General features: G+C 51.2%; 1 protein-coding gene across 2 annotated transcripts; it reads right to left on the bottom strand.

The window, feature by feature from the left end:
• Positions 1–20,999: 20,999 nt before the first annotated feature.
• SET (SET nuclear proto-oncogene) lies at positions 21,000–26,160 on the bottom strand. 2 transcript variants are annotated; one of them, XM_069237012.1, is made up of 8 exons: positions 25,440–26,160; positions 24,870–24,927; positions 23,604–23,746; positions 23,404–23,507; positions 22,946–23,059; positions 22,532–22,702; positions 22,300–22,452; positions 21,000–21,901 (listed from the first exon to the last, which is right to left on the bottom strand). In XM_069237012.1, the coding sequence occupies exons 1-8, from the start codon at positions 25,492–25,494 to the stop codon at positions 21,878–21,880; spliced, it is 822 nt and encodes a 273-aa protein (XP_069093113.1). In that variant the 5' UTR covers positions 25,495–26,160; the 3' UTR covers positions 21,000–21,877. The 2 variants fall into 2 exon arrangements, with proteins under 2 accessions (XP_069093113.1, XP_069093112.1); XM_069237011.1 differs by having other exon boundaries at positions 25,422–25,829.
• Positions 26,161–27,206: the final 1,046 nt, after the last annotated feature.

Below are 27,206 nucleotides of genomic sequence, written 5' to 3'. Positions count from 1 at the left end.
TCCACCAAATTTGGACAGAAGGACCACTGGACTGTCGGGGTCACTTGGATACAGCTCCTGTTTTCCAGGGACCATTGTCGTTAAGATGAGAGGGGACTCAGAGGACTGTTGATGCAGAAGTTTGGTGCCTGCGTTGGCAGGGGGAAGATTCCGTCGACCCACAGAAGATTTCTTCTTGGCTTCCAGTGCAGGATGAAGGCAGACAGCCCTCAGAGCAAGCACCACCAGGAAACAGTCGAGAAAGCCGGCAGGATGAGGCGCTACAATGTTACTGGTAGTCTTCTTGCTACCTTGTTGCGGTTTTGCAGGTGTCCTGGAGCAGTCAGCGGTCGATCCTTGGCAGAAGTCGAAGAGGGAGGTGCAGAGGAACGCTGGTGAGATCTTGCATTTGTTATCTGAAGAGAAACCCACAGGAGAGACCCTAAATAGCCCTCAGAGGAGGATTGGCTACCTAACCAGGTAAGAGCCTATAAGGAAGGGTCTCTGACGTCACCTGCTGGCACTGGCCCCTCAGAGGTCTCCATTGTGCCCTCACACATCTGCATTCAAGATGGCAGAGGTCTGGGACACACTGGAGGAGCTTTGGGCACAACCCCTGGGGCGGTGATGGACAGGGGAGTGGTCACTCCCCTTTCCTTTGTCCAGTTTCGTGCCAGAGCAGGGGCTGGGGGCTCCCTGAACCGGTGTAGACTGGTTTATGCAAAGAGGGCACCATCTGTGCCCTTCAAAGCATTCCCAGAGGCCAGGAGAGGCTACTCCTCTCAGGCCCTTAACACCTATTTCCAACGGGAGAGGGTGTAACACCGTCTCTCTGAGGAAATCCTTTGTTCTGCCTTCCTGGCTCTGGGCTGCCCAGGCCCCAGGGGGGCAGAAACCTGTCTGAGGATTGGCAGCAGCGGTAGCTGCAGAGAAAACCCCAGAGAGTTAGTTTGGCAGTACCCGGTGTCCATGCTGGAGCCCCGGGGATGCATGGGATAGGCACCCCAATACCAGATTTGGCATGGGGGACAATTCCATGATCTTAGACATGTTACATGGCCATGTTCAGAATTACCATTGTGAAGCTACACATAGGTATTGACCTATATGTAGTTCACACGTGTAATAGTGTCCCCGCACTCACAAAGCACGGGAATTGCCCTGAACAATGTAGGGGCACCTTGGCTAGTGCCAGGGTGCCCTCACACTTAGTAACTTTGCACCTAACTTTCACCAAGTGAGGGTTAGACATATAGGTGACTTATAAGTTACTTAAGTACAGTGTAAATAACGTGGACTTGTCTGAGCTCCCTATGGGTGGCAAAAGAAATGCTGCAGCCCATAGGGATCTCCTGGAACCCCAATACCCAGGGTACCTAGGTACCATATACTAGGGAATTACAAGGGTGTTCCAGTGTGCCAATCATAATTGGTAAAATTAGTCACTAGCCTGCAGTGACAATTTTAAAAGCAGAGAGAGCATAAACACTGAGGTTCTGGTTAGCAGAGCCCCAGTGATACAGTTAGGCACCACACAGGGAACACATACAGGACACAAGTTATGAGCACTGGGGTCCTGGGCTAGCAGGATCCCAGTGACACAGGCAACAACAAACATACACACAAGTAAAAATGGGGGTAACATGCCAGGCAAGATGGTACTTTCCTACACCTACACCAGGGGACCTGTATGCTGGGAGGAGAAGGGACTATCTCTAAAGTGAGTGGATGCCTCGGATTGTCAAGGTCCTGTCACAACCCGTGGGTCAGGCTGGTGGAAACCAAGGATGGATTCTGGATGTGGAGGAGATGAAAAGGAAGGGGACAGAGTCCAACACCCTTGGAGGTGCCCAGGTGTCAATGCCCACCCTCCTAGAGGTGAAGTTCCTGTAAGTCAGTGAAAGAAGTCCATCTGCAGGATCCAAGAGCTGCAAAAGATCCCTGGAGTCGCCTACAAGCTGTCTCTCGACGGTCACTGGATTGCAGTAGGGTCAGTGACCAGCCAGGTCACCAACAAGCACTGGCAAATGCAAGCAGGAGCCGAAGAAGGATTTGCAGAGTTTTGGGGGCCAGCAAAGTCCAGGAGACTCTACCCTTGAGGGGCAGCCCCCACGAGTGACCCACAGGCTATGGACACAAGGAGTCACAAGGAGGCCTCACCAACACACCAAAACAGACGTCCCACGTCTCAGGAGTTGCAGGTCAGGGGCTGATCTTCGAGTTGCAGAGTGCTGGAGGACAGGGCTTCATGGCACCTGAAGATCTCCTGGAGGAAGAGTCAACAACGCTTGGAAAGTGCAAAAGTTGTGGTGCACAGGAGTTCCAGTCCAGTGGCAGAAGCAGGGGCCCCAAGTCTCCCAAGTTGGTCAGAAGACAAGCGGGACCCAGAGGAAGCCACATACTCACCACCTATAAAGCAGACCCCAGCAGCCAGTCGATGTTGTCTTCCGGTGCCTGTGGATGCAGGGGAGTGACTCCTTCACTCCAAGGGAGATTCCTTCGAGCTTCCAGATGCCAACAGAGTCTGTGGGACTCTGGAGGATGCACAGCCTTGGATGTTGCAGAGTTCTTGCAGGATCTAGCGAATCAATGTTGAAGTGGGAGCCTTCAGAAGTAGTTGTGTTTCGGTTCCAAAGCAGACCAGCAGTGATTCCAGAAGCGAGAAGCAGAAAATGTCTTGCAGAGAGTTCCCCGTAGAGTCTTACTCGACGAATCTATGGACCCACCCAGAAGAAGAAGGGATCCCTGTCAGGGGCAAGGTATCGCGCAGTCTAGGGCCCGCCCCCACCAGCGTTTCCACCGCTGCCATCCACAGCTCGCATATGGAGCCCCCGTTAATGAATCCTTCCTGTGCCAAGTCGTGCTCTCTGCACCCCTGTGTGGTAAAGCCCATTGGGCTGCCGGCGCTGGTGGCTGCGCTGCAACTTTAACTGCCATGTGCCTTGGGAAAGCTGGGGCTTATGAGAAGGAGTACCATTCCCAGTTTTACATTAGCGGCGGCCATCTTCGAGCATGGCTGCTCTATAAATATCAGCCACACCCTACTGGGCTCGCTCACTATTCTGGAGGCATCCGTGGACCAAGAGCGAGTTCTTTCTCTGTGTCCCAGTCGGGTCTAACAAGTAGGTCTTACTCGTGAAGGTGAATCTTTCCCTGGAGCTTGACGCTCTCCCTTGGGTCCTATTATCGTCTGCAACCGGAAGTCCTCGGCGGAGCTGAGAGACCGCATTTTCTGACGCTTTCCCTGGCTACAATATTTTATCTACGAAGAAAGAGGCCGCTTTAGTCTGCTTCAGATTTGTTTAGATTAGGTTGTTTGGCATGCTTTCATGATAGGCTTTTGTTGTTAAGTGATTCTCTGTGAAATGCGATAATCTTTCTATTGATATCGGGCAAATCTAGATTGTTGTACATTAAGCTTTCTGTAACTTCTGGGACATTCGAGTTCTAAAAGTCAAGAGTCTCTATTCTAATGTGTGATAACAGTAATGTCACTACAGTGTGTTTGCATTAACCTTTTGTCTTTCAGATCTCCCTCCTGCTGTTCCCCTTACTAACTCCCCTTCCCCTCACCTGGAGCCTCCAAAACTCAGCACTATAAAAGCATTCTGAGTTGGTGTTGCCTGGGCCCCCTTGTTCAGCAACGCGCAGATTCCGAGGAAAGGGCGGGGTCGAGCGTGTGTCCAGCGGCGTGAGTGGGTGTCGTTACGAGCTGTTTGAGTCCGAGGTTGGCGAGGTTGTCGTTCAGGGCGGTGGAGTTGGCGTCGTTGTTGTTCTCGAGGTGGAAGTTCAGGTCCCCGAGGAGGATGTAGTCTGTGGAAACGAGGGCGTGGGTGCTGATGAGGTCAGCGATGGTGTCACTGAACTGTGGGCGGGGTCCGGGAGGTCTGTAGATGAGAGTTCCTCTGAGGGTGGTGTTGGGGTCGGTGTGGATCTGGAAGTGCATGTGCTCGGCGGTGGTGAGGGTGTCATCGGTGTTCGTTGAGATTTTGATGGAGTCTTTGTGGATGATGGCGATTTCTCCTCCCACTCCATTGGTGCAGTCTCTGCGGGAGATCTTGTAGCCCTGTGGGATGGCTATGGCAATGCCTGGTGCTGAGGTGGCATTCAGCCAGGTCTCCGTCAGGAAGGCGACGTCGGGGGCGGTGGAGTCTAGGAGGTCCCAAAGTTCGATGGCGTGCTTGCGAGCGGAGCGGGTGTTGAGGAGGATGCAGCGGAGGTGGTTGGGTTCTCTAGCTGGTGGTGTGGAGGGTTGGATACTGGTGAATCTGCAGTTCCGGCAGGTGAAAGGCCCCCTGGGTGCGTTTCGGGGTGGCCCGGTAGCAGGGGTGGTCTCGTCTGGTGTTGAGTGCGTGGAGGGTGCTTGCATCGTAGTGCAGTCTGGCGTTGCGGGGGGTGCGGGTTCCAGGGGTTCTGGTGCTGGGTGCGGTCCAGGCGCGGACGGACGCAGACGGGCTTGCCTTAGGTGCGCCCTCATATGAGGGCAAAGGGAGGGAGGAGCAGCTGGGAGGTGGGAGCGGGGCGGCCAATGGGAGTGAAGGGGGCGGGGCAGCAGGGGCTCAGCAGCAAGGGAAAAACCCAGGGGAAAACCCAGGGAAAAAACTGCAGGAAAAGACGGCGGGAGAGGGACAGCAGAGCACAGGGGTACAGAAAGCAAAACACAGGGGCACAGAATGAAAAAACCAAGTGGCACAGAAGCCAAGCGCAGGGATACAGAAAAAAGGGAGCGAGTAGTCAGGCGGCAAAAGCGGCAACGGAGGTTCAACCTACAGGGGGCTGCATGGCAGATGGGGGGAGCGACCTGCCTGGTGACATTCATAGTAGAAACAGATGCCTCGGATGTCACTGTGAGTGCTATACTCTCTCAACGCCACCCATCTACTGGACAGCTACATCCCATTGCTTATACGTCAAGAAAGTTAAATGAAGCCGAACAAAATTACACCATCGCGGAGAAAGAATTGTTAGCTATCCGTGATGCATTCAAAGAATGGAGACATTATCTACTTGGAACAAAACACACAATAACTGTTTACTCCGATCATAGAAACTTACAGTTCATGAGTTCTGCCAGAGTAATAACTCCACGACAATTAAGGTGGATGCTGTTCTTCGCCGAATTTGACTTCGTGGTGACTTTTAGACCAGGAACAGATAATCGAAAAGCGGATGCTCTATCTACACAGGATTCATCAATCACGCATGTAGAACAAAAACCCTTGCCTATCATAACACCATCAAAGGTCTTATGCGTGGTAGCTGCAGAAAGGTTCTTTGATCTCATCCGCACCCATTTCCACATCACGCAATGGCAAGACTAGTTGCAACACGATGCCAAAAGAGCCATCCTTCAGGGCTTACCCTTACATGACTCTCGGGTGTTCCTACCTACAGTAGAATTGCGTCAAACAGCCTTTCACTGGTTACACAGCCATCCTTTAGCAGGACACCCAGGTCTGCAAAAAACAACCGAATTAATGAAAAGATACTTCTGGTGGCCTACCTTCTCCAAAGACCTAACACAAATGCTGTAGTCATGTGAAGTGTGTGCAAGGTGCAAAAGCGCCCACAGTAAACCCCAAGGCTTGTTAATGCCACTACCCGTTCCAAGTCACCCCTGGGAGCATATCTCCATGGACTTCTTTACTGGGCTTCCCAAGGTACAACTTTTCACAGTCATCTTGGTTGTAGTAGATAGCCTAACCAAATACGCTCATTTTATTGCATGCAAAGGTCTTCCAACAGCTGGTGAATTAGCAAACATACTTCTTCACAATGTCGTTCGTCTTCATGGACTTCCGAGAATCATTCTATCAGATAGAGGAACTCAATTCTCCGCACATTTCTGGCAAAAATGGTGCACAACCCTACGGATAGACTCTGCAATGTCTACTAGTTACCATCCTCAGACTGATGGCCGGACAGAAAGGCTAAACCAGACTCTAAAGCAGTACTTACGATGCTACGCTACAGAATCATCAACCACTTGGCCCGACCTCTTATGGCTGGCAGAATTGGCTTACAACAACTCTCATCATTCCTCAATAAACACTACTCCCTTTTATGGTCTGTACGGTCGCAACCCACATATCTTACCAGTCAAACTGCCCTTTTCGGCTCACACCATGCCACCGGTCCAAGACATGGTATCTCATATGCAAAAGGTGCATTCACAATTACAAACCAACTCGCATCAAGCAAAGACGAAATACAAAGAACAGTACAACAAGAAGCATCACCCTGGTCCCGACTATAAGGAAAAAGACAAGGTCTGGTTGTCTACTAAGAACTTTGTTTTAAAAAATAAGAGCATATTTCACCCCAAGTTCATAAGTCCCTACAAGGTCCTTCGTCAAGTCAACCCAGTGACCTATAAATTGAGACTGCCACCCTCTTTAAGAATTCACCCAGTATTTCACACCTCTCTGCTAAAACCTGCTCATCCTTCCAGTGTGACACGACCCGCTCCCTTTCTGGTTCAAGAACAATGGGAGTACGAGGTACGGTTCATTCTGGATTCTCGCTATCGCAGATCCTCCCTTTGGTATTTAGTGTCTTGGAAAGATTATGGCCCCGAAAACGACTCATGGGAACCCGCAGGCAATATCCACGCGTCCCGTCTGGTGCACTGTTTTCACCTCCTTCACCCGAACAAGCCGGGCCCTAGACCGCGCTTGGGAGGGGGGTGTACTGTCAGGGGCAAGGTATCGCGCGGTCTAGGGCCCTCCACCGCTGTCATCCACAGCTCGCATATGGAGCCCCCGTTAATAAATCCTTCCTGTGCAAAGTCGCGCTCTCTGCACCCCCATGTGGTAAAGCCCATGGAGCTGCGGGCGCTGGTCGATGGTGGCTGTGCTGCAACTTTAACTGCATTGTGTCTTGGGAAACCTGGGGCTTATGAGAAGGACTACCATTCCCAGTTTTACATTAGCGGCGGCAATCTTGGGGAGTGGCTGCTCTATAAATATCAGCCACACCCTACTGGGCTCGCTCACTATTCTGGAGGCATCCTTGGAGCAAGAGCGAGTTCTTTCTCTGTGTCCCAGCCGGGTCTAACGAGTAGGTCTTACTCGTGAAGGTGAGTCTTTCCCTGGAGCTTGACGCTCTCCTTGGGTAGTCTTGAATCCTATTATCGTCTGCAACCGAAGTCCTCGGCGGAGCTGAGAGATTCAGTTGCACTTACACTCCGAAGCAAAGGTGAGAGGTCGTCGTTCTCTAGGCCTCTCTCATTTCAGTTACGGCCCCTTTTATAACCATTTTTCTAAAAGACTTCGAATAATGTATTCAAGTTAATTTTATACGAAAGGCCTCGACCTTTATTCCAGTGTTTGGTTCAGGGACCGCATTTTCTGACGCTTTCCCTGGCTACAATATTTTATCCACGAAGAAAGAGGCCGCTTTAGTCTACTTCAGAATTGTTTAGAAGATTAGATTGTTTGGCATGCTTTGATTATAGGCTTTTGTTGTTATGTGATTCTCTGTGAAATGCGATAATCCTTCCATTGATATCGAACAAATCTAGATTATTGCACATTAAGCTTTCTGTCACTTCTGGGACATTTGAGTTCTAAAAGTCAAGAGTCTATTCTAATGTGTGATAACAGTTATGTCACTACAGTGTGTCTGCATTAACCTTTTGTCTTTCAGATCTCACTCCTGCTGTCCCCCTTCCTAATTCCCCTTCCCCTCGCGCCTCCAAAACTAAGCACTACAAAAGCATTCTGAGTTGGCGTTGCCTGGAGGTGGGCCCCCTTGTTCAGCAACGCCCAGATTCAGAGGAAAGGGTGACCCTGATAATCCCTTAAGTAACCCTAAAAGGAGGTTTATCACTCTCTGAAGTGACCCACCTATCAGAGGGGGTCAGAGACGTCATCTACCTGGCCTACACAGTCAGATGCTACAGGGGCCTCTGCCCATCTTGTTTCCAAAATGGCAGAATCATTTGGCCACCTGGCAGAGCTCTTTGCACCTCCCTAGGGGAGGAGCTGGACAGGGGGGTGGACACTCCCCTGCCCTTTGTGCAGTTTCATGCCAGAGAGGGAACCAGGGGTTCCTGAACTGGTGCAAACCAGATTAAGCAAGGAAGGCAACAGATGTGCCATTCAAAGCAGTCTGGAGGTGCTCAGAGACCACACCACCTCAGTCCTTAGACACCTAATACACAGGGGGAGGTGGTCACACCTCTCCCTTGCAGGAAATCATTTGTTCTGCCTCTCCAGCCTGAGGTAGGCTCACCGGCAGTAGGGCAGAACAGTGTCTGGGGTCAGCAGTAGCATGGCCCAGCAACAAGACCCTGTAAGACTACATAGGTAGAACTGGGGGATCCTCTAAGGCAATGGCTCCCAACCTGTGGTCCAGGGACCCCTGGGGATCTGCGAAGACCCATCAGTGGGTCCACGACTGCTTAGAAAATTAAGTAATATTAATAGATTAGGTCCTCAGCTTTCAGTAATGGCTTTGAGGGAGGTCCCAGATTCCAATAATGATTCAGTGGGGGTCCCCAGCTTCCAGTAATGATAAAGTGGGGGTCCACAGGAGTCAAAAGGTGGGGTACCCTCACACCTAAGGACACACTGTAGGAGGCTGGCCTGGTTTGTAGTGGGTACCCTAGGTACTTACACCTTATACCAGGTCCAGTTATCCCTAATTAGTAAAATGTAGGCAGTGTTCTAGCATCTTAGGCTGTCTACAAGAAGCTGTAGCCGAGCATCTTAGGCTGAACTATGAGACATGCAAAGCTCCTGCAATACCACTATAGTTACACAGTACTTATACACAATAAAATACATACTCAGTGTTGCCAAACATAAAGGTACTTCATTTTAGTTACAAGGCTAAACATATCTTAGAAGCAATACTACTTCTGGAGGTAAATAGTATACACAATATATACACTAGAGACCAAAATCAGATAAGTAAATAGTCACACAATAGAGCAAACAGTAGAAAATATAATAGAATGCAATAGACCTGGGAGCAACAAAAACTACATACTAAAAAAGTGGAATGCGAATCACAAATTTCTCTCTAGGCAAGTGTAGTGTGTAGAGGGGTGCTGGGAGTGTAAGAAAACACCAAAGGTAAGTAAAATACATGTAGGAAGTTGGCTCTGTTTGTACTATTTCAAAGTAAGGAATAGTATGCACAGAGTCCAAGGGTTCCCCTTAGAAGTAAGATAGTGGCAAAAAAAGAGATAATTCTAATGCTCTATTTTGTGGTAGTGTGGTCGAGCAGTAGGCTTATCAGAGGGTAGTGTTAAGCATTTGTTGTACACACACAAGCAATAAATGAGGAACACACACTCAGAGACAATTCCAGGCCGATAGGTTTTTGTATAGAAAAATATATTTTCTTAGTTTATTTTAAGAACCACAGGTTCAAGATTTACATGTAATACTTCAAATGAAAGGTATTGCAGGTACGTACTTTAGGAACTTTGAATTAGCAAAATAGCATATACAGTTTTCACATAAAGGACATATAGCTATTTTAAAACTAGACAGTGCAATTTTCAACAGTTCCTGGGGGAGGTAAGTGTTTGTTAGTTTTTGCAGGTAAGTAAACCACCTACAGGGTTCAAGTTTGGGTCCAAGGTGCCCACCGTGGGGGGTTCAGAGCAACCCCAAAGTTACCACACCAGCAGCTCAGGGCCGGTCAGGTGCAGAGGTCAAAGTGGTATCCAAAACGCATAGGCTTCAATGGAGAAGGGGGTGCCCCGGTTCCAGTCTGCCAGCAGGTAAGTACCCGTGTCTTCGGAGGGCAGACCAGGGGGGTTTTGTAGGGCACTGGGGGGGGGGACACAAGTCCACACAGAAAGTACACCCTCAGCGGCACGGGGGCGGCTGGGTGCAGTGTGCAAACAAGCGTCGGGTTTTCAATAGAAAGCAATGGGAGACCAAGGGGTCTCTTCAGCGATGCAGGCAGGCAAGGGGGGCTCCTCGGGGTAGCCACCACCTGGGCAAGGGAGAGGGCCATCTGGGGGTCGCTCCTGCACTGGAGGTCGGATCCTTCAGGTCCTGGGGGCTCCGGATGCAGTGCCTTTACCAGGTGTCGGGTCTTTGAAGCAGGCAGTCGCGGTCAGGGGGAGCCTCGGGATTCCCTCTGCAGGCGTCGCTGTGGGGGCTCAGGGGGGTCAACTCTGGCTACTCACGGCCTCGCAGTCGCCAGGGAGTCCTCCCTGAAGTGATTGTTCTCCACAAGTCGAGCCGGGGCGTCGGGTGCAGAGTGCCAAGTCGCACGCTTCCGGCGGGAAACGCTTGTTGTTTCAAAGTTGCTTCTTTGTTGCAAAGTTGCAGTCTTTGGTGAACAGAGCCACTGTACTCAGGAGTTCTTGGTCCTTCTAGATGCAGGGCAGTCCTCTGAGGCTTCAGAGGTCGCTGGTCCCTGTGGAAAGCATCGCTGGAGCAGTGTCTTTAGAAGTGGGGAGACAGGCCGGTAGAGCTGGGGCCAAAGCAGTTGGTGTCTCCGTCTTCTCTGCAGGGTTTTTCAGCTTAGCAGTCCTCTTCTTCTTAGGTTGCAGGTTCTGGGTAGCCCCTAAATACTGAATTTAGGGGTGTGTTTAGGTCTGGGGGGTTAGTAGCCAATGGCTACTAGCCCTGAGGGTGGCTACACCCTCTTTGTGCCTCCTCCCTGAGGGGAGGGGGGCACGTCCCTAATCCTATTGGGAGAATCCTCCATCTGCAAGATGGAGGATTTCTAAAAGTTAGTCACCTCAGCTCAGGACACCTTAGGGGCTGTCCTGACTGGCCAGTGACTCCTCCTTGTTTTTCTCATTATCTCCTCCGGCCTTGCTGCCAAAAGTGGGGCCGTGGCCGGAGGGGGCAGGCAACTCCACTAGCTGGAGTGCCCTGGGGTGCTGTAACAAAGGGGGTGAGTCTTTGAGGCTCACCGCCAGGTGTTACAGTTCCTGCAGGGGGAGGTGATAAGCATCTCCCCCCAGTACAGGCTTTGTTACTAGCCACAGAGTGACAAAGGCATTCTCCCCATGTGGCCAGCAACATGTCTGGTGTGTGGCAGGCTGCTAAAACTAGTCAGCCTACACGGATAGTCAGTTAAGGTTTCAGGGGGCACCTCTAAGGTGCCCTCTGGGGTGTATGTTACAATAAAATGTACACTGGCATCAGTGTGCATTTATTGTGCTGAGAAGTTTGATACCAAACTTCACAGTTTTCAGTGTAGCCATTAAGGTGCTGTGGAGTTCGTGCATGACAGACTCCCAGACCATATACTCTTATGGCTACCCTGCACTTATAATGTCTAAGGTTTTGCTTAGACACTGTAGGGGCATAGTGCTCAGCACTTATGCCCTCACCTATGGTATAGTGCACCCTGCCTTAGGGCTGTAAGGCCTGCTAGAGGGGTGACTTATCTATACTTCATAGGCAGTGTGGGGTTGGCATGGCACCCTGAGGGGAGTGCCATGTCGACTTAGACGTTTTATCCCCACTAGCACACACAAGCTGGCAAGGAGTGTGCCTGTGCTGAGTGAGGGGTCCCCAGGGTGGCATAAGACATGCTGCCGCCCTTAGAGACCTTCCCTGGCATCAGGGCCCTTGGTACCAGGCGTACCAGTTACAAGGGACTTACCTGGATGCCAGGGTGTGCCAATTGTGGAAACAAAAGTACAGGTTAGGGAAAGAACACTGGTGCTGGGGCCTGGTTAGCAGGCCTCAGCACACTTTCAAATCAAAACCTAGCATCAGCAAAGGCAAAAAGTCAGGGGGTAACCATGCCAAGGAGGCATTTCCTTACAATAACCCACCCCAGAATCCAGGAAAGTAGGAGTAAAGTACTGCAGGTTTCCTCAGGACACACTACAAGCCGTGATTAGAGTTAGTGCAAGAACCAAGCAAGACTGCAAGCACCAAAAGGTGGATTCCTGGACCTGAAGACTTGTGAAGAGAGGAGACAGAGTCCAAAAGTCGCAGAAGATTCCAGGAAGGACAGGAGCCCCTGCCAACCTAGAAGATGGTGCAAGAGAGGATTCTCCGATTAGAAGTCTGCAGAAGAGCACCACAGAAGTTGGTTGTGGGTTCCTGAGTGATGCAAGAGATGTCCCATGTCGAGAAGTTGGATGCAGGCAGTTTGCGTCGCTGGATTCGTCCAACAAGACTTGGTTCAAGCAAGGTCGCAGTTTGCATCAAAATGGCGCTGTCTGGACCGAGTGGGGACGTGGAAGCCTCAAATTGGATTGAGGAGGCAGAGGGGGCTCCCAACACCGGAGAGAGCGCACAGATAACCAGGCAGCATCCACAGGAGTCCCAGGATACGGGGACAAAGAAGGTGCAAATTGCGGTTAGTGCAGCACAACAAAAGAAGGTCCCACACCGCCAGAGAACAACTCAGCGAGTTGTGCGTCGCAGGATGGAGTGCTGGGGACCTGTGCACAAAGGATTCTTGCAAAAAGAGCACAGAGGCCTCAGGAGCTAGAGATGATGTGGTGCACAGGGGTACTGTTGCAAACCGGGAAGGCAAGTGCCTACCTCCACCAAATTTGGACAGCTGGACCTTAGGACAGTCTGGGTTGAAGGGGTCCACCACCTGTGTTCCAGGGAGCACGCTTTTTTTCAGGAGAGGAGTCCCAGAGAGCCGGTCGTCTTGGAAGGTGTCTGCAGGAGCAGTTAAATTACTGTCACTCCACAGGAGATTCCTTCAGTTTTTCTCGTGCAGATTGAAGACAGAGAGTCCTCAGAGCGTGCATGCTTTGGAAACTGTTGCAGTTGCTCCCTGGAGCTGAAGTTTCAAGGTCACAGTAGCCTTTCTGGATAAGTTGTTGCCCTTACAGCAGTTCCTGGAGCAGTCTGCGGGTGATCCAACAGAAGCTGAAGCAGATGATGCAGAGGATTCCCGGTGGAAACTTGCAAGCTGAATCTGAAGACACCCACAGGAGACCCTAAATAGCCCGAGAGGGGGATTGGCTACCTACTCAGATATGCAGCTATCAGGAGGGGTCTCTGATGCCACCTGCTGACACTGACCACTCAGATCTCCAGAGTGTCCCCACACCTTGGAAAACAAGAGGGCTAACACCATGGACACACTGGAGGAGCTCTGGGCACCACCCTTAGGGTGGTGATGGACAGGGGAGCGGTCACTCCCCTTTCCTTTGTCCAGTTTCGCACCAGAGGAGGGACTGGGGGTACCTGAACCAGTGTAGTCTGCTTTATGCAAGGACAGCACCATCTGAGCCCTTTGAAGCATTTCCAGAGGCTCTGAGAGGCTACCCCTCCCGAGCCTGCAACACCTATTTCCAAAGGGAGAGGGTGTAACACCCTCCTCCCAAAGGAAATGCTTTGCTCTGCCTTCCTGGGACTGAGCTGCTCAGCCCCCAGGAGGCAGAGCCATAGCAGCTGTAGCTGCAGTACAAGCCTCCGAGAGCTGGTTTGGCAGTACTGGGGGTCCATGGTGGAGCCCCCAGGATACATGGGTTTGGCCCTCCCAATACCAGATTTGGAATGAGGGGACATTTCCATGATCTTCTCACATGGCCATATCCAGAGTTACCACTGTGAAGCAACATATAGGTATTGACCTATATGTAGTGCACACGTGTAATGGTATGGTCACACTCTCAAAATCCTGGGAATTGGCCCTGGACAGCGTGGTGGCACCTTTGCTAGTGCAAGGGTGCCCTCACACTTAGTAACTTTGCACCTAGCCTTCAGTAAATGAAGGTAAAAGATATAGGTGACTTGTAAGTTAAGGAAGTGCGGTGAAAATGGCTGTGAAATAGTGTGTGCACTATTTCACGCATGCTGCAGTGGCAGTCCTGAAGAAGGATTTGTCTGAGCTCTTTATGGGTGGTAAAAGAAATGCTGCAGCCCATAAGGATCTCCTGGAACCCCAATGCCCTGGGTACCTAGGTACCATATACTGGGGGACTTATAAGGGGGATCCAGTGTGCCAATTGGTATTGGAATATGAAGTCACTAAACTATAGTGGCTAATTTGGAAGCAGAGAGAGAGCATAAGCACTGATGTGCTACTTATCAGAACTTCAGTGACACAGTGAAGCGCTACTGACACAGTAGGCCACAAACCATGAGCACTGGGGACCTGACCAGCAGAGTGAGACAGACAAAACATACTGACAAACAGGAGGAAATTGGGTGTAACATGCGAAGAAAGATGGTACTTTCCTAACACCCCCGAACAAGGGACAATAAGGCTAACCATGCCCAGGTGAGTCTTTATTGTCTAAGTGGAATATCTAGTGGGTACTCCCAGGTCTATGTTCCACTGAAAGTCCATCCCTTGTAGGGAAATGGACCACCTCAGCAATTTAGGGGTTTCACCTTTCATCTGTTTTAGCCATAAGAGAGGTTTGTGAATTGAGTCCCAAATATGTATGCTCTCAACTTCTTCAAGGCCCAGACCACAGCAAAGGGGGTGCCCTCACACACAGGTACCTTCACTATGCCCTTGGGCTAGTAGAGCATACCACAGGGGTGACCTACAGTGAATGTGTGCATGCAGCTATCCACACAGGGTGTAATGGTAGGCCTGCTGCACATTTTACATTGGCTCCCATTGGTGGTGCAATACATGCTGCAGCCCATGGGGAACCCCTGGTGCCCCAAAGCCCTGGGTACCATATACTAAGGACTTCTATAGGGGTGACAGTATGCTAAATATGAGGTGTGTGAAGTCCCAAGCAACCAGATTTGGGGGGAGAGCAGTTACTGGGGTCCTGGTTAGGAGGATCCCAGTGAATAAAGGCAAAACATACGGACAAGCAAAAAGTGGGGTTCACACCATGTGGTTTAACCAGGTGTCAGGGAGAACAGTTCTGAGAACTGTTCCAGGTTTCTGCAGTCCTATTTTGGGGACTCAGAGGCAGGTAGCAAGCACAGCCCCCATCAGTGGCACTGTGGGAGAAAAGGTCAGAGGAAAGGTCACTCTCCTCGTTGTTCGTCACTTGCCATGAGCAGAGTCATATCAGACCTGTTGTGTGTAAGTACTGTGTCTACAGTGGTATTGCATAAGCTTTGCATGTCTCCTAGACAAGTCTTGGCTGCTCATCCACAGCTACCTCTAGAGTGGCTTCCTAGACACTGACTACACCTCACTCACGGGGGATACCTGGACCTAGTAGCATAGGTACTCACCACACACCAGGCTAGCTTCCTACAAGGAGGAGATTGGTGATTCCTCTGAAGTTAAGGGAATTCCCGTTGACCTTGGCTCATAATATTCCCCATGGTAGGTCATGTGGGGCAAAGCAAGACTTGGGATAGGCTTGTCCTTCACTGGCCCCACGTCTGAAGACAAAGGAGTTTTTGTCACTCCTGTGTCACATGGCAAGACAGGTGGCACTACAAAGGTCCTCTTAATTCCATTTCTTGTGCTTCCCTTTGAGAGGGTTGGGGTGGACATTGTTGGCCACTTGGACCCTCCAACAGCTTCCTACTGGTGTAAGGTGAGAAGAAACCACGGCACATCACAGGTATGCAGAGATTTCACTTTATTCCTCTACGGTATCTTGGAAGACACATCACTTGTTCCAGTCAGGCAGAAATGAGCAGGATGTCAAATAGCCAGTACATTTTTGATGTCCGGAAAAAACAGCAGACACATGTTTCGTCAAGATTGACTTTTTCAAGGCTCCAACTTTTCGAAAAAACAAATTGCGTGGCGAAATTCCAGTAGTTACTGTTAATTGCGAAGTGGCATGACATGAGTTAAATTAAATAGTCGAGGACCATGATAAGTCTGTGCTCGGTATTGAGCAAAATATGGATAATCTCTGGCTGCCGACGTTATCACTTCTGAAGACCTTTTCTCTTCTTACACACACTGTGGCCTTTCCAGGCGACAACTTATGCACCCTGTGGCTGGGCGACAAACCACTTTGGCACCCCTCTCTTCAGAATAGACTTTATTGCCATGGACTCTTCATCTATACGTTAGCCTAAAATTTTGGAAGTGCGCACCCTCTTTACACAGCCACTGTTTGTTGTTTTTAGCTTCATACTGGTGGTAGTGGACCATGCCGCCAGGTACCCAGAGGCCATCTCTTAGTTCCTGCAGTGGCAAAGGCTCTCACTGGCATCTATTCAAGGGTGGGCTTTCCTAAAGAGGTGGTATCGGGCGGGTGCAAACTTCATGTTTGCTTATCTAATGAAAGCCATGTGGAAGGAATGTGGTGTTACTAAAATGTTCACCACTCCCAAACAAATGGTTTAGAGAGGTTTAGCAAAACTCAAGGGTATGGGACTCCTGGGGGGGTGGGGGGAACTCAGGAGGTGGGATGTCCTGTTACCATGCCTCCTCTTCGCCACAGGGTGCTGCATGTGAATCGCCATAAACCCTTATATGACAGGTCTGATATGTCTGTTCATGGCTACTGAAGAGACTGGATGAGGAAAGTGAACCTCTCCCTGCAGTTGATGGCTTGGTTGATGGGGTAGTGTTTGCCGACTGCCGCCCCACCCACCCCCGAGGGCCGGTACCAGGACGTAATGGTTACACCTGTGGCACCTGAGCGTTGCGCCACCGGATGTAACCATTAACGTCCATGGCAGGAAAGGGGTTAATGATCTCAACTCAAAAAGAATGCCCAAGAAAGTTATGTACAACTAGCTGCCAAAAAGTTTTTGAGGATCTAAAACAGGCCATGTGCTCTGCACCTATTTTAAGCAGCATGGACTACTCCAAGCAGTTCGTAGTTCAGACAGATGCTTTTGAGGAAAGGGTTGGAGCAGCACTGTTGCATCTTAATACAGAGGGCCAGGACCAACCTGTAGCTTTTATAAGCAGAAGGTTGTAAGGGAAAAGTGTTGGTCAGCCAGAGAAAGGGAGGTCTTTGCTGTGGTTCGGGCTTTGAAATAGCTGAGGCCACACTTGTTTGGCACTCACTTTCTTGTTCAAAAACACAAGCCCCTTCTATGGTTAAAGAAAAAAAAAATGCAAGGTGAAAATAACCAAACTTTTGAGGTGGTCCATATCCTTATATGGAATAAACTATAGAGTGGAACATAGACCTGGGAGCAACCACTCCATTGTAGATAGGCTCCCCAGTGACGGTGCTCTCGCCTGCCGTTTGACCAGCTCAGTCAGAGAGCTGGCGCAGGATCTGCACTCCTCAGTACAGAAACCAAGTGAATACTCTGTTGTGACCCTCAGTAATAACTTCCCACTAGGACAACAAAGACCCAGTAGAATATCAGTGGGATAACCGCAAAGAAACTGACAAACCTCCCAGGAAGCACTGGGTCCTAAGAAACACCAGCATAAAGAAAGCTGCAGTCAACACCATGTGAACAAGAGCAGAATCAATAGCTCCAGGTGAATACACCAAATCCAACAAGGAAGCAAATGAACTTAAGAGCAGACAAGCAAAGATTAATTGATGTGTTGTAGGTTTTTTCATTCTTTTTAGCATGGTTACCCCCCACTTTTTGCCTGTTAGGGTGCTTAGACTTTTCACTGGGATCATGCTAATCAGGCACCATGCACACAGTCTGCGGGCCTGCCATTTGCAGCCTGCATGCACGCACTTTGTGCTGGTCACTGCACCAGTTCACTAAGTCACCCCTATGGTAGAACCTCCTACCCCAGAGGGCAGAGTGCAGGCCTGTGTGTGGGCACCTATGAACTTGAACTCCGGTTCTAGTTCCCTGGACTTCACAAGTGCAGGGGAAGCCATTTTTGCTGTGTACTAGCCATAGTAATAAAGTAAGCATGTTTGGTATCAAACATGACAATCATACCCCAATACGGATGCCAGTATCAGTGGTGTGATTCCATGCACTCTAGGTGCTCCTTAGAGGACCCAGTATTGCTCCTAAATCTTCCAAGGTATGTGAGCAGCCTAGGCTGCAGCCTCTCAAGACAGGATTGTCCTCTTGCTGTTGACCAGCTTGAGTAGGGGGGGGGGGGGGGGGGGGCAGAACTAAGGATTTCCTGTGGGAAATATGTTACAGGGCTCTCCATGCCACTGGCTTGCTTTAAAGGGCACATTTGGTTCCCTCTTGCAATAGGCTGCACCATCCCATGGACCCCCAGTCCCCGCTCTGTGGCAAAACTACACAAAGGAAAGGGGAGTGACTACTCCTTGTCCATCACCACACCAGGGGTGGTGCCTAGAGCTCATCAAGGTGGCCACTTGATTGTCATTTTGGAAATAAAGATGTGCTGTGGCCCCTGGAAGCATCTGGCTAGTCAGCACAGGTAGCCCCTCCCCGATATGTGGTCACCCTGCAAAGTGACCAAGCTCCGTTATGACTATTTAGGGACCCCTTGCAGGTGGGTTCCCAGATTCAGCATGCACGACCCCACCAGGACTCCTCTGCAGTGACTTAGTCTGCTGCTGGCAATTGGGCTTCTCAGGAACCAAACAAACCTGCAACACCCGAGACAACCTTGCCATGCAACACTTTCTCCAGCTCCTCCCAGCAATTGCAACATTTCCACAACTGTACATCCTCTGGGGTTGGCAAGCCTTCAGCTGCACTAAAGAAGCAAGAGGAAATCTCCCTTGGAACGAAAGTCACTCCCCTGCAGATGCAGGGACATAAGGCAGCAACATCCAGCTGGTGAGATCAGCTCTCCATTGGAACTGCAAGGATTTACCAACACAGGTGGGGGTCCTGTCTAACTCAGGAGACTGCAAACCCTTGCCTCTGCCTGCAGGACAAAATCCCTGTGCATTGCAACTCTTGCAGGAACCAAGCACTTCATCCTTGCAAGGACAGTCTCTTCTCTGCTGCTCCAGGACTCTCCAGGTGTGCTGAATGGGCCTCGCTGAAGCTTACTGTGCCAACTGCCAATGGGATGCAGGGGAGGTTTAACAATTGCTTCCTCTGGCTGCCTATGGTCAGCCCGGATTCCCCTCCAAGGGACAAGTCCCCATGACCTTGCTAGTGCTCTGCATATCCTTTTCTGCCCAGATTTGCAATTGTCAAGCAGTGGCACTTGCCCCACCTGGACTGGACTGACACCCCCCCCCCCCCCCAGGGTGCCATCTATTTTCTACTGTTTACTTGTTTTTCTATGCCAATTCTAAATACTTACCTGCATATAGAGCGTTTACCTCCAGTTGGGGGTTTGCCTATAGAAATCTAGTTCAGCGGTACTGTAATAAAGTACCATTATTTTCAAACACTGGTTCCTTCCATGTGAAGAGTTGGTTACTATTGTGGTATTGCAGGTGCTTTACACTCCTCCTAGATAAGTCTTGGCTGCTCACCACAGCTACCACTCTAGATTCCTGGCCTTCCTAGACACTTCACTAGGTAACGAGGATTGCCTGGACCTGGTATAAGGTGCCAACACAGTGTGTCCACCACACTTGACCAGCCTTCCTAGATTGTCGGTGCAGCAGAGGGATAACACTTGCAATTGCCTTACCACTGTCATTGGTAACTTTCCTCAGAAACACTCTACTACTACATAGGTTACACTTAGTAGTTATGATCGCCAGGCTTCTAGTTTAAGTTGGGGTCTGGCATAACCATTTCTCTAAACTTTTAGAAAGTTCAGAGTAGGTAGGTGCATCCACACTACTTTAGAGAAAAAGTCTTCAGTAGAAAAACTAGCTCAGGCCCTGGACTCAGTATGAGAGCCTCACCTTTCAGGAATGGAGGGAGATGTGCGCTCCTAGAAGTCTGAAGGCTGAGAAATCCCAAACAAAATGTCTACTCCTAGGACTGTTCCCCCAGGTTGATAGCCAGAGCACTGCAGGCCAGGAAGAGCAGGGGGTAGAGGCTGATCCTCCAGCATTAGTTAGGGAAGACTAATATTTGACTAGAGGGGGGCCAGGAAGAAACTAGGGAACACACCAGTCTTAAAGGGAGCACTCACAGCAAGGTGTTTTGGGGGCGGCACCAGTAGGGCCACTTTTATTCCTAAAGGATTGGTGCGAAGGGTCTCTAGGAGTTGTAGATCCTCATCTGTCCACACCCATGCCTCAGCAGTATCTGACAACTTCCTCAGAGGGAGAGCCCTAGATAGGGAATACAGCAAACAGTGTGTTTTGTAGGTGGGCAGTCACTGCAGCTAAACACAGAGGTACTGCAGTGTGAGCTAGAACAGAGGTCAGCAAATGGGGGGGGAGGGGGCACACTGAATTGGGGCAGGTGCAGATTGTTTTTAAAATTCTTTATGGGTTTTGGGAGGATATTGCTGTTCTCAGGTGTAGAGCCAATTTGCAGGCATTTGACGATCACGTAAGTAGGCCAACCCTTCCCATTGCTTTCTGCTGTAAAGGTAAATTAACCCAAGCCTCAGACCCATAAGCAATGTAGCGTTGGAAAGGCAGGCACCATCAATCCTGCTCAATCTGGGAGGTTATCTGGATGGAGAACTCTTGGGCACGGTTCTAAACCAGGTCTTTGTACAATTCAATGCAAGTACTGAAGTGGAGGTGAAGTGATACAGCCAATAGCAGTAAGCTGAATGTTTACTTTTAGAGTGAGCCAAGACGTGATTAGTGTAACCAAATAAGCCAATGGTTGAAAACAGCAGACCAAAAGCACACACTACATACAGTGAGCTGCCCTGGCCAAGCAGCCCGAACTGCTAATTTTCAATCTGGTGAACCAGGTTTGAGGCAGGGCGTAGGCCCAACATACTGGATTCTGAGCAATTTGTTAGCGGTGCCTAAAAATCGCATGCAACATAAGCCTGATGCTCGTGTAAGGCCCTCTGATTTCTTTGGGCCAAGTTTGAACTACACGAAAATGATCGCCTAATTTATGTGACCCTGCTGGTACATCTTTAATCGGATATTAAACATTACATCCAGTCGGTGTTCACCAAAACCACCTTTATCTGACAGGTCTCTAACCACAAAACAAGGGACAGCTACAGTACCCTGCGGACGCCTGAATGTGAATCTTAGTCAACGTACCAACAACAAAAAACAAGTGCATTGTGAGGCAATTACTAGAAGCTTCAAGCTGCACTCACTGGATTATTCCTATTGAGGACTGGTGTTCTGAACTTCCGACAAATCCGAAAGCGCCGAATTGAAATGTAAAAGTAAACCCACCCAAGGTGAGTGAAAACCAAAAGTACCGTTGTGTACACATTGAGTTTTATTGTAACAAAGCAACTGGTACACTTTAACGTTTAAAACTGCGCATCTTTCCTTCCTTTCCAGTGAAACAAAAGAAACCAAATAAAAAACAAAAACATCAAAAAAATTACATTAGAATGTCGATGCCAGTAAGATCTACAAATTCAGTGGGTCCTGTCAGGACGCAGGGCTCAAAGCCTTCACTAGGAGGGGTTGTATTGTTTAAAATTGTCACTTAAACTGCATGAGCGCCTTGGAAAGATCGCCAAACATGCCAAAAGGAGAAAGCCACGTTGCCGAAGTGCCTTACCACAAACTTGGCCTCCTCTTCCCCCAACCCAGACAAAAATCTCAAAACCCACCCAGCTACCTTCAGTGACCCACAGGTTTTTTTTGTTCACTTTTTAATTTTTTTTTAAACAATTAGACGGGTACATGGTGGCAAATGCTAGCTGTCCATATTCACATGGAGACAGTGAAACCTCCGAGCCCAATATACAGAGAAAATAAAGGAAACCGCTATAATTTCTATGCGCTACGACACAGGGGCCCAGCACTCCTCTTTCAGCACAGTAAGGGGAGCATGGACCTCCCACCCGCATCTGCCCAGTGATGTTGGCGGCTTTTTAAAGTTCGTATCTTTTCAGGTGGGGAGAGTGGAGATGGGTTGTAATGGATTGTGGAATAGAAACTGGTTAGAGATTTACATAGCATTTAACAAGTTTCTCCCCCCACCCAAAAAAACTTTTAAACCATGGCATGAAGTGGGGAAGAGGTCCTCCGGAGATCCAGGCAACTGAGCACACAAAATAAAAATGAAGACAGCAACTTGCTCCCAGGGACTGGAGAATAGGGTCAAGGGGCGGAATCCATCAGTGATCAGTCATCTTCACCTTCCTCCTCCTGTAAACACAAAGGAGCAAGTCAAGAAGCAGTCAAAGGCAAGCAATCTTCAGGCTCATAGCTGACCGCTACAAGCAGCTTCAGGCTGCTGCCACTTCAAGGGCTGCGGCATTATCACATGCCGTGGATACACAACTGGGTAGAACCATACCAGAAACTTACTCTGGCTTATCCTCTACAGGAGGGAATGTTAGGCAGCAAGAAAGACAGCAGCAATGTTGCAAGAGAACAACTGACTGCAGTTATAGGACGTAACTAGGGACATGCCTTACGAAAGGCAGCTCCAGAGTCAAGTCTGGAAAATAAGACTCCTCTGGAGCGCCGCTTCCGGGGCGGGGGAGGCAGAGCATGCGTCCCAAAACCACAAGTTAGCTAGGGTGCCAGCATAAGGGTCTTACCTCTCCTTCTCCTTCCTCGTCATCATCATCGTCATCATCCTCCCCCTCGCCTTCCTCTTCATCGCCTTCCTCGTCAATATCCTCCAGGCCTTCTTCCTCCTCGTCATCTTCCTCCTCTTCCCCTTCACCCTCCTCGTCCTCCATGTCGGGGACCTTAGAAACGAAAAGAAGTTTTAAGGCTCTGCGCAGCTGCCGTGGCCGAGCGCTGCAGGCTCCGAGGTGCTAGACTCACCAGGTAGTACTGTAAGGGGTTGGGCCAGATGTCGTCCTTGATGACTTCCCCGAGCTCGTCCGCGCCCGCGTCGGAGTGGTCCGTGAACCATGTGAAGAAGCTTTCTGGCTCTTCGTGCTGCCTCTTCCTACTCGCCTTGTTTTGTGTCTGACTGGATCGCTTCGTCAGGTCCTACACGTTCAGGGCAGGAGAAAAAAAAAAAAACTCACTACCAAGCCAAGCAGGTAACACTCAAGTATCCAGCGGGCGCCGCTTCTGAGCTATGCAGGATGCTGAAAGGAAAGCCAGATCAACCGGAAGTGCGCGTGGGCCACAAGGAACAACGCATCAACCTCGCCACCTCCATGGGTGTCTTGTCGCGCTTTATAAATCATGATTGAGCACAAGAGCTACGAAGCACACAAGCAACTTTACCTTTCCGGGTTTCCATTTGATCTCTGTAGACTTTGAGGAGGGGTCACCACTTTCATTCAGGTGAAACTCTTTGGAGAGGACTTTGTTTTCAAAATAAGGATTTTCATCACAATACTGCAAAAACAGAACACAAATCAACGACTGAGGGCTATAAACGAAGCATGTACAACAAAACTGATTTCTAACCATAATCTTGGCAGGCCATTCTCCATCACAAGTTACCTACATACCAGCCTGCAAGCTAAAACCTAGCTCCAGGTGCACAAGGCATTGGGACCTTGAGTAACCTTTACCTGTACAATAAGGAGGACATCGCAAAAGAAACTCAACTATGCGAAAGAATGCCGCGAGGCTTCAAAGCACACGTCAGACGTTACTTAAAACTCAGCCACATTAACTTACAAATAGCGCTGAACTTACTAGCAAGGCTGCTCATTGCGTTCTTGTCAAATACTTACAAAATCTATTTTATAGCCAGACTTGATGTCGTCAAACTCGAACACCTCTACCCTGGTCAAGTAATGGAGCGCCTCCTCATCTTCCTCCCCCAAGAGTGCCGACACTAGAAGAGAGAAGGCACAGTTGTACACATGAATGCATCGGGCCCGCGGTTCCACTTAATCAAGCTCCAGCACCTGTAGCCAAGCATAATTTATACCTTGTGGATGATTGACAAACGTTGTCACCCAGAAGTTAGGGATTTTGGCGATGAGTTCTGACCTCTTCTGGAAAAACGGCTGACGAAGCTTGTTATATTTCTGTTCTACTTTCAATATTTCTTCACTTGCCTGTTCGTTGAGTCTAAAAAGCGAAACCAATGTTAGAGCGTATTGAAACAGTGAGCACACCATAAAGAAAATCTAGAGCTTAACTCCAGGATAAATCACCGATGACAAACCCGAGATCACCCAAGTTCCCATCACACCTTAAAGCGGAGCGATTCCTGCAACGACAGCCCCACAATCAGACCATGACACTCGCTGACAGCTTCACGCTCAGATCTTCACACCCTCACCAATACCAAGAGGTGCACAGATTTTGACAGTCAGCAAGGCCAGCATCACACCGATCTCGACACCTGCAACTGTACTGACAGGTACACAGTCATCCTCAGCTGTACTGAGTCCCATACTCCGGTCTCAGGTGTAGACATCAATCACAGAGCTAGCTCCACACAGATCTCGACACCTCAACCAGAACTGACAGGTCCACACTCCGAGCTGAACAGATCCACACTGCGATCTTGACAACTTCGCCTGTACTGAAAGGGCCATCCAGACTCAGACGCGGAAACTTCCGCCTGTACCGTCAGGACTACATTCAGATCATGACATTCGCCGACAGCCACACTGACGTGGACACCGACACTTGTATTGACAAGCCCATACTCTGAACTTCTCAAACCGGATGAGTAGTAACTGCGCTCCAGCTTTACTCAGATGGAACAAGACTCACAGGTCACCTTTCTCCACCTATTCAGACAGATTACCACCCTGCTGATCACCCAGGACGCCCCGCCGTGCTGGTGCTCCCTAGATTCCGGATCCCAAAGCCTCTGAATCCTCCCCAGGCACACACCAAAACAGGTCAATGCATCTAGGACCTCACACCCCTTAGGCCCTCCCCAGCACAGGTCAATGGATCAGGGACATCCATGAGCCCTCCACAGGCACACCAGCCCAGGCATGCTCCCTGGATGCAGGATGTGCAACACCCCCACCTCTCCAGATACAGTCTGCGGTGAATCCTCCCCATGCACAGCTCTGATCACACCCCCCCCCCCAAGCCCACCATGACACACCAGGACAAGTCAATGGAACCAGGACTTCACACCCCTCAAGCAACCCGTGAGCCCTCCCAGCACAGCCTGCGCCCTGAAACGCCCCACCCCCGTGCCTGACCTCTGACCCCGCGCGGCACCCACCTGTCTATCTCATTCTGCACCTCGTCGATGTGCTCGATGGCTTCCTGCTGTTCCTTCTCTGCAAGAAACACAACTTTCAGAACCGTGTGAGACGGAAGCCCTGTCCCAGAAGTCTGCCCTCCCTTCCCCGGGGCCAGCAGGTGCCCAGTGACCGCGGCGGAGCATCCTCAGGGGGCCGGTACCCACCACCCGGCCAATGCCCGCTCCCCTCCCGCCCAGAGGCCCCGGACAGGATTCCCCCCTCCCGGGACGCAGCCGGGCCTCCCTCACCACCCCGGACCCGGCGCCGCACACGTGCACCCCTCCCCGGCGGCGCTCAGACAATACACCCGCACACGTGCGGCCGGGGGAGCCGGCAGCGGGGCCTGGGCCACGCGGGGCATCATGGCGGCGGAGGGAGACGGCGGAGGGATACCGGCCCGGCGGCGGCGCCAGGCGGAGGGATACGTCGCTCCGCCACTCAGCGCGCCCGGCCCCTCCGCGGCCTCCTCGCGCACAAAGGGCGCCCCCAAGTCCCGCGCACGGGCCCCCCCCGGCCGGCCCTCGCCTCACCCGCGCGAGCGTCCGCACCGTCGTGGTTGGAGTTCAGCTCCTTCTTGGTGGCCTTGGCGGCGGGCGCCGACATGCTGGCTGACGGCTGCGCGGCTCCGGGACGAGGCGGCGGCGGCAGCTCCTTCCGCCTGCGGTGCGCCTCCAGCGACGGGTCTCGAGGTCCGGCTCCCGAGGGGAGGAGCGGTGCGGCGGGCACTGCGCGGAGGGATCTCCGGGGGGGTCGTTGGGCCTCGGACTCTCCTCAGGCGGCGGTGGCCGGGCCAGGGGCTCGCGCTGCCGAAGGGAGACAAGGGGGTGGGGGGGAGAGCGGAGGAGCGCGCGACGACCCTCCTCACACACAGGCGCACACACACAGAGACGCACAGGCGCCCTCGCGCTCCTCTTCTAAACAGCGCCCAGCGCGCAGGCGCCGCCCTCCACCGCCGGCCAACCAGGGCCGCGCCGCGGCCTGGCGGGCGCCTCTAAAGGGCCAATCCCGCGCCCTTTCCGCGGCTGCTTCTCTCGCGCACTCGCCCCATTGGACGCGAGAGGAGCCCGGAACCAATGGAAGAGAGGGAAAGAAGCCGAAGAGCGGAGGGGGGTACGGGGAGGTAAAAAATCACGTCAAACCCAAATGAGGTGAAACGTCAGCGCGCGACCACGGCGCGAGAGAAAGAGTGGGCGGGGCCGAAGTACAAGCTGTGGGTTCGCGCGCTGCGGTCCGCGAGATGGGCTCGCGCTCTTTACTAGAATAGAGGTCACGTGGGAGGCGGGGCCTGCGCGCGGAAGGGGCGTGGCTCCAGGCAGAGTGGGCGAGGCCAAGCCCTGACGAGCAGCCTCCATTAGCCTCCTGTTCTACTCACAAAATGGCGGCCAGGCCTGGGGGGGCGCAGGCACAGGGGCCCCCGCTCAGGGCGAGCTGTGACAAGACACGGCGCTCGCAGGCACGGCCCGCGTGGCCTCCAGCCCTCTGAAGTCCCAGACTGTCAATAAATACCAACTTCTCAAGCCTGTCACTGGGGTCACTTCATGCACCACAAGCCCCACTCTGCAGTGCCTTCTGCAGGCAAAAGTAGTCCCTGCAAGCCACAGCCCCCGTGCATGGCCGAGGCTGCAGGTGGGGGGCATGGGCTTCCTGTATGGCTCTTGGGCACCCATGGCATGCACTCCCAGCAGTGCTAGCCAGAGCAGAGCATGGCACAAGTGCAGCAGCACTGCATGGCACTCCTTGGCATCCCCAGTTCACTCAACCCATGCAGCAATTCATGCACCTCTTTCACCTGGTGGCTCTCCCATGCACACAGTGCAGTGCTTTACTTGGGAGAAGTGCAGGCACTCCGATAAGTGCTCAGTACTCTCCCAATAATATACTGCAGCAGTGCTGAGATGCAGGTACTCTCCCTCCCAAGTAGAAGTGCAGGTACTCACTCTGAGAAGTGCTCGGTACTCTCCCAATAAATCTACTGCAGCAGCGCTGAGATGCAGGTACTCTTTAAGGGTTTTGCAAGGAGGGCACTTATAAGCATTTCCAGAGGCTCTGGGAGGATACCCCTCCCATGCCTGTAGCACCTATTTCCAATGGGAGAGGGTGTAAGACCCCTCTCCTAAAGGAAAAGCATTTGTTCTGCCTTCCTGGGATTGACCTGTTCAATCCAGAGGAGGGCAGAAACCTGTCTGTGAGGTGGCAGCAGCCGGGACTGCAGTTGAAACCTCCGAGAGCTGGTTTGGCAGTACTGGGGGTCCATGGGGGAGCCCCAGCGTGCATGGAATTGGCCCCCAATACCAGAATTGGATTTGGGGTGCAAT

Source organism: Pleurodeles waltl, chromosome 6, assembly GCF_031143425.1.
Source record: "Pleurodeles waltl isolate 20211129_DDA chromosome 6, aPleWal1.hap1.20221129, whole genome shotgun sequence".
NCBI lineage: Eukaryota > Metazoa > Chordata > Amphibia > Caudata > Salamandridae > Pleurodeles > Pleurodeles waltl.
Note: the sequence above shows the minus strand (reverse complement) of the source record. Positions and strands in the feature narration are given on the sequence as shown.

Bases quoted from the DNA above. Each gene is read 5' to 3' on its own strand.
- SET (XM_069237011.1), bottom strand. From the start codon at position 25,494: ATGTCGGCGCCCGCCGCCAAGGCCACCAAGAAGGAGCTGAACTCCAAC. The intron at 23,747-24,869 runs GTGGGTGCCGCG...TTCGCTTTTTAG, and splicing joins GTGCAGAATGAGATAGACAG to ACTCAACGAACAGGCAAGTG. The intron at 22,703-22,945 runs GTAAAGTTGCTT...CTGAACGTGTAG, and splicing joins TCAAATGGAAACCCGGAAAG to GACCTGACGAAGCGATCCAG.